The sequence below is a fragment of the Vigna umbellata genome, chromosome 4 (genome assembly GCF_029865625.1).
Source record: "Vigna umbellata cultivar VRB3 chromosome 4, Vumbellata_1.0, whole genome shotgun sequence".
In the NCBI taxonomy this organism is placed as follows: domain Eukaryota; kingdom Viridiplantae; phylum Streptophyta; class Magnoliopsida; order Fabales; family Fabaceae; genus Vigna; species Vigna umbellata.
Window position 1 is genome coordinate 34,313,180 of NC_142168.1, and position 6,722 is coordinate 34,319,901.

The 6,722-nt window shown below is 36.7% G+C and overlaps 1 protein-coding gene across 1 annotated transcript; it reads left to right on the forward strand.

The window, feature by feature from the left end:
• LOC124829020 (Raffinose synthase family protein) lies at positions 1-3,851 on the forward strand. The gene is made up of 5 exons (XM_047302446.2): positions 1-476; positions 830-1,567; positions 1,954-2,131; positions 2,263-2,630; positions 3,091-3,851. Exons 1-5 carry the CDS (start codon positions 30-32, stop codon positions 3,649-3,651), a joined length of 2,292 nt encoding a protein of 763 aa, XP_047158402.1. The 5' UTR covers positions 1-29; the 3' UTR covers positions 3,652-3,851.
• The last annotated feature ends 2,871 nt before the right edge of the window (positions 3,852-6,722 follow it).

The window sequence follows — 6,722 nt, forward strand, 5'->3', positions numbered from 1 at the left end:
TCTTCCACTCTACATCTCTCACTGTCAGTATGACTCCTAGCTTGAACAAACCCTTAGCTTCATCCATCACAAAGCATGTTAATGGCTTCAACCCTTCGCTCTTCACCCTCTCCAACTCAACCCTAAAAGTTAAGGGTCAGACCATCCTCTCCCAAGTGCCTCAGAACATAACCCTCACACCATGCACCTACGACGCTCACACCACAGGTTGTTTCCTAGGTTTCCATGCTCCTGCTCTCGATTCTCGTCACGTGGCCCCCTTAGGCCAACTCAAAAACATCAACTTCTCCTCCATCTTCCGGTTCAAGGTTTGGTGGACCACTCTCTGGACCGGTTCCAACGGTAGCGACCTCGAATCCGAAACTCAGTTTCTCATGCTTCAGTCCGGTCCGGACCGCCCTTATGTTCTCTTTCTCCCCATCGTTGAAGGCCCATTCCGTGCGTCCCTCCAACCCGGTTCAGATGACAATGTTTCGGTAAATATTTTACCTTTAACTTTATATTTGCATGAGAATTATGGATCATGAATAAATATATTTTAGTAATATTTTTATTTATCCTCAAATTGTCAAAGAAGAAGAGGAAGAATATAAATTTACGTACAAATGTTTTTTACAGTCATTAAGATACTATTTTTTATTATTTTTACCTTTTCTTTATAAATATAAAATAGTTTTAAAAATATAAATTTTTGTATATTTTAAGAAAAAAAAATGAGAAAAAGAAGTGAATGTAGAAAATTTAATTGTGACAAATAATTATTAAAACGTGTGAATTCTTGGAAATATTATAATATTGTGATTAATTTAATTATTTGGAGTTTTGAAAGGTGTGCGTGGAGAGTGGGTCGAGGCACGTGACGGGGTCGACGTACGAGAGTGTGGTGTACGTGCATGCAGGGGATAACCCGTTCACGTTGGTGAAGGAAGCGACGCGCGTGGTGAGGGCGCATTTGGGCAGTTTCAACCTTCTAGAAGAGAAAACCGTTCCAGGAATCGTGGAGAAGTTCGGTTGGTGCACGTGGGACGCGTTTTACCTGACGGTGCACCCTGACGGCGTCAAGAAGGGCGTGCAGGGGCTGGTTGACGGCGGTTGTCCGCCGGGGTTTGTTCTGATCGACGACGGATGGCAGTGCATCAGCCATGACGCGGAGCCCGAGAAGGAGGGGATGAATCAGACGGTCGCCGGAGAACAGATGCCATGTAGGTTGATCAGTTACGAGGAGAACTACAAGTTCAGGGATTACAGGAACGGGGAAGGGTTGGGTGGGTTTGTGAGGGAATTGAAGGAGGCGTTTGCTACGGTTGAGTATGTTTACGTGTGGCACGCGCTCTGCGGCTACTGGGGAGGAGTCAGGCCCGGAGTGGCGGGGATGGGTGAGGCGGTGTTGGAGAAGCCGGTGCTGTCGGAGGGTTTGAAGTTGACGATGGAGGACCTCGCGGTGGATAAGATAGTCGAGAACGGAGTCGGGGTGGTGCCGCCGGAGACAGTGGCGGAAATGTACGAGGGTCTTCACGCGCATCTAGAGCGTGCGGGGATTGATGGGGTCAAAGTCGATGTCATCCACGTAAGTCTCGTTCTTCAATTTCCAACCTTTTATTTTTCATTTCTATTTTTTAAAAAAATTACTTTTTTTTTTTTACAAAAAATCTTAATTTTGCTCACTTTTTACCAATTTAACTTCAAATTTAGCAAACGAAATCTTGTGGAAAAGAAAAATAGAATATCACTATAATTTGTATGTCAGCACTATTTTTTTGGTCGGCACGTAATTTCTTTTTAAATTGAAGCTTTATACGTTTTTTAAATTCAACAATTTTCTACTTAATGTTTGACCATGTTTCTTGTCAAAGGCAAATTACCAAGACCAACTTTTGTTTAAGCTTTTGCTTCCTATTTGTTTGTTATCTATGCATGGTTTGTCACTTGTGATGTACTGATTTTGTAAAACAGTTGCTAGAAATGATATGTGAGAAATATGGAGGACGAGTGGATATGGCTAAAGCATACTACAAAGCACTCACAGCTTCAGTGAGAAAACATTTCAAGGGAAACGGTGTCATTGCTAGCATGGAGCATTGCAACGATTTCATGTTGCTGGGAACTGAAGCAATATCCCTTGGTCGTGTTGGTATGTGAATTGCACCTTGATACCACAGACTATAACAAATTTATATGTGCTCTTTTAGAAAGGAACCTTCTGGCATTGGTTTTGTTTAGTTCCTTTGATCTTATGTGTGTTCATGATTTGGGTTGAATCAGGGGATGATTTCTGGTGCACTGACCCTTATGGTGATCCAAATGGTACATATTGGCTACAAGGGTGTCACATGGTGCATTGTGCGTACAACAGCTTGTGGATGGGGAACTTCATTCAACCAGATTGGGACATGTTCCAATCTACTCACCCTTGTGCTGCTTTCCATGCAGCTTCAAGGGCCATATCTGGTGGCCCCATTTACATCAGTGACACTGTTGGGAATCACAACTTTGAGCTGCTCAAGACCCTGGTCTTGCCTGATGGCTCCATCCTCAGGTGTGAGTACTATGCACTCCCAACCCGGGATTGTCTCTTTGCTGACCCTCTCCATGATGGCAAAACAATGCTCAAAATATGGAATCTGAACAAGGTCAAATACCCTCCTTAAATCTCATTTTCAATTCATCCTTTCCTTTCCAGATCCCATTCTTATGCATTATTTTGTGATGATATATGGTTTTGGCATTGGCAAGCATTATTTATCCACACACTGTTATATAGGATCCCTTTTGCCTTCTTTGGATAATTGAGCAACTGAGCTTTTGCCAATACACTTATGTATGTGTGCAATGTTTCTTTAATGATGTTGCTTAAAAGTAAATTGATCAAGTACCTTAAATGAAATATGTTTTTTGCACAATGAAAGTGAGAATTTTTGTCATTGTATTTGATTTCGGGTAATATTTTTTTTCAGTTTATATAGAAGAGAATATAGTGAGACAGAGTTAATTGTATGCAATTAATTATTTGATATGGGTGTCAAATACAAATACCGAAACTAATGATCAGATTGGAAACTAAAACTGCTGTGTTTTTTCCTTTTGATACAGTACACTGGAGTTCTAGGTGTGTTTAATTGCCAAGGAGGAGGCTGGTGCCGTGAGTCTAGGTCCAACAAATGTGCAGCTGAGTTTTCTCACAAGGTATCAACCAAGGCCAATCCAAAAGACATTGAGTGGGATAGTGGAAGCAACCCAATTTCCATTGAAGGGGTGGAACTTTTCGCCTTGTATTTCAGCCAAGCCAAGAAGCTCATCCTCTCAGCACCTTCTGACATTGAAGAGATTTCCTTGGAACCATTCAATTTTGAGCTTATAACAGTTTCCCCTGTGACTGTCTTGTCTGGGAAGTCCGTGAAGTTTGCTCCTATTGGTTTGGTGAATATGCTGAACACTGGTGGAGCAGTCCAGTCCTTGACTTTTGATGATGCTCAAAATTTGGTGGAAGTTGGAATAAGAGGCACTGGGGAGATGAGGGTCTATGCTTCAGAGAGACCAAGCACTTGTAGAATTGATGGAAAAGAAGTTGATTTCGAATATGAAGGATTCATGGTCAAAATTCAAGTGCCATGGCCTTCTTCAATATTGTCCACTGTTCAGTTTGCATTCTGAGCTAGGGAGTTATTTTATTTTTTTGAATTATCGTCCATAGTAAATGATATCAAGGGGCCTTTTATCCCTTATTAGAATGTTTCATAACTTGCTTTTATAGTTTTTCCTCCAATGCTTCTTATGGGAGCAATACATTGATCTGATAATTTAGTCAATAAGTTTCTTTTGCATCCAATGAATGTCACTTTCTCTTGATTATACCTTTGTTTCTCCTTCAAACACTCTTGTGCTCTTATCTTCCACTGATCAGTCATTTGCTACTGTTGAATACGTTTGAGCTATCATTCAATCTTGTGCTTTGAGATTTGGAAGAGTTTGACCATATCAGAAAACACTTTTAATGATGTGGTTGGTAGCTAGAAACGCATGATTTAGTAGTTGTGTAAAAATGTTTTATACTATAATATGTTTAACTCATTGGATGGATTTTTTAAAAATGCAGAATATATACATTATATGGTTGGCTTTGTTTGTTTAGAAGTTAATTTCTCCCATTACCTAGCAATATTTTTGAAACATTGGAAATACAGTTTCCGTGCTTTCTGGTAAGAACATACTGCAGAAGAATATATAAGACAAGAATAAGATGGTATTATTAGGTAATGCATATCATGTATTTTAAGTCTAGGAATTAACTTATAGCAAACTAAGGGATACATTAGGCCTTTACCTGAGATTCTTTCCTCCAGTTATAGACAGGAATAACAGGATCCATTTTTGGATTATATCAGTCTTCTTTGGTGTCAGCAAGGCTGTTTATAGTGTAATGCAAAAACATTTAAATTGCAGGCAAATAAATTACCAAGCTTAACAAAAATTTCCGCTTTCATATCAGGAAATTTAACCTCTCAAAATTTGTTGTACGAGGAATTGTACTTTTAGTGTCACTAACTTCACTCAGTGCTATAATTTAAAAAGAAAATTGAGATTTCAGTTTTAAGTCATGGATGATACAAATTGAAAGATGGGGTAACATTATATGTGCTGAAGCATAATGCAAGTGTGTATCCTCACCTGTCCACAAAACTAGTTGATGTTGACATGATGTAGTCATATGTATAGGTGAAGTTGTATAAAGGTATACAGCTGAAAAGAAATCAATTAACTGAAATATGGTAAGGTGCTTGGCTCAAGCATAGAGAAAACATCAATGTCATTTATTCTATCAAATAATTAAGCAAACTGAAGAAAACCATACTTTCAAAACTGTGACCAACTGCTGAGTAGTTATAGTGTAAGTCCAGAAAGTGATATGCAACAAATTACCTAACCATGCTCTGGATGTAGCACAGTAAATCCAACATTTAAATCAAAATATTCAATATATTCTAAATGGCACAGCTACAGAAATTTCTAGAAAGAGTAAAGGAAGTTAATCTTTTAGGATTCAACTGTTAGCCAGCAAGGTAGATGTTTCCCAAATTTGTTAATTTAAAAATAAAAAAGTGCACTCAATTGCTTGCATCGTTATTGGGAACCATCTTTGCTGTTGGGATATATATATATATATATATATATATATATGCATACATAGCTGCTTCAGACCACGTGAAACTATGTATAATATAGTTATATTATATTATTTATTTATTTAGTTAGCACCTTTTACGACATTTTTTTCATCTTCTTTATCTCTCTCTTCATTGTAAAAACAGTACTTTATAAGTATATGAGAACCATTGTTCAAACTATTTACTAATATAAGGCCTAAACAATGTTCACGAAAGTGAAACTTTTAAATGATAATATTGTTAATATCTTGATGAATAGTATCATATAGTTAGTAAGTTTTTATATTTTCATGGATGATACAAATTGAAAGAAGGGATAACATTATGTACCAATGTACTGATAATGATGAAATGCTGGTATGAACAGAAAGGAAAAATAACCAGCACTACTCTTACTAACAGTGCATTCTTGTAACAAACAAAATACCATGAATAAATCATCTCCTGACAATAATCAACTAGCAATTCAAAATGTTTCTAGCTCTAAATTGGCAAGAATTACTTTGTGTGATATATGGTTACGGCATTGGCAGTAAAAGGTAGAAGGAATGTAAGTCCTTCCATTAGCTGAAACCAACTTATACACCTAACTTTTACAAAGGTTGCTTTGTCTAATCTGTCTTTTCCAAGAGCTGAAGAGTGAAAGTTAATATTAGGTTATAGGAAAATTGCAATTTACTTTATCTTCTTATAAATGTTTACAGAGAAACTTACCAAAAAAGGACCTTAATATTTGCAATGAAGAAAACGAGCATTTGAGCTTTTGCCCGTACCGTTATATATGTATGCAATGTTTCTGTAATGATGTTGCTTAAAAGTACTGCTGTGTTTTTTGATATAGTATACTGGAGTTCTTGCAGTGTTTAATTGCCAAGGAGGAGGCTGGTTCCTTTTCTCACAATGTTTCATATGGCAGCAATACATTGGTCTGATAATTAAGTCAGTATCAGGTTTCTTTTGTATGCAATCAATGTCATTTTCTCCTAATTACCTTTTTTTTCTCCTTTAAACACTTTTGTGCTTTTATCTTACAATGATCAGCTATTTGCCACTGTTGAATAGGTTTTATCTATCATTTAATCTTGTGTTTTTAGATTAGGAAGAGTTTGCCATATCAGAAAACACTTTTAATGAAGTGGTAGCTAGAAACACATAATTTAGTAATTGTGTAAAAATGTTTTACACTAAACTAAAATTAAAAAATGTTTTAATATAGTAATTTGGCTTCATAATACTGAATTACTATTTTTATAAATGTTGAAAATTCTAGATTTTCCATTTTTTTAAGAAAACTGCCTTTGCATAAAAAGTGAAATGAGAGAAAATGTCTTCAACTGTGTATTCTTATCATTCAATGTGTTTTCATATAAATTCATGAGTTTCAGATATTAGAATGAAAATTAGAGTGAAATTCCAAAGAAAAACACAGCATAAAAACATATATCAACATTATAAAACAAGTTGTGCATAAGTGTGTAATATGGTACTGATAAAACAATTTTCTTAATGCAAAAGTTGTTAACGTCAACATGCATATAGGATAGACCAATTGACACAGTC

Bases quoted from the DNA above. Each gene is read 5' to 3' on its own strand.
- LOC124829020 (XM_047302446.2), top strand. From the start codon at position 30: ATGACTCCTAGCTTGAACAAACCCTTAGCTTCATCCATCACAAAGCAT. The intron at 477-829 runs GTAAATATTTTA...GAGTTTTGAAAG, and splicing joins GTTCAGATGACAATGTTTCG to GTGTGCGTGGAGAGTGGGTC. The intron at 2,631-3,090 runs GTCAAATACCCT...CTTTTGATACAG, and splicing joins AAATATGGAATCTGAACAAG to TACACTGGAGTTCTAGGTGT.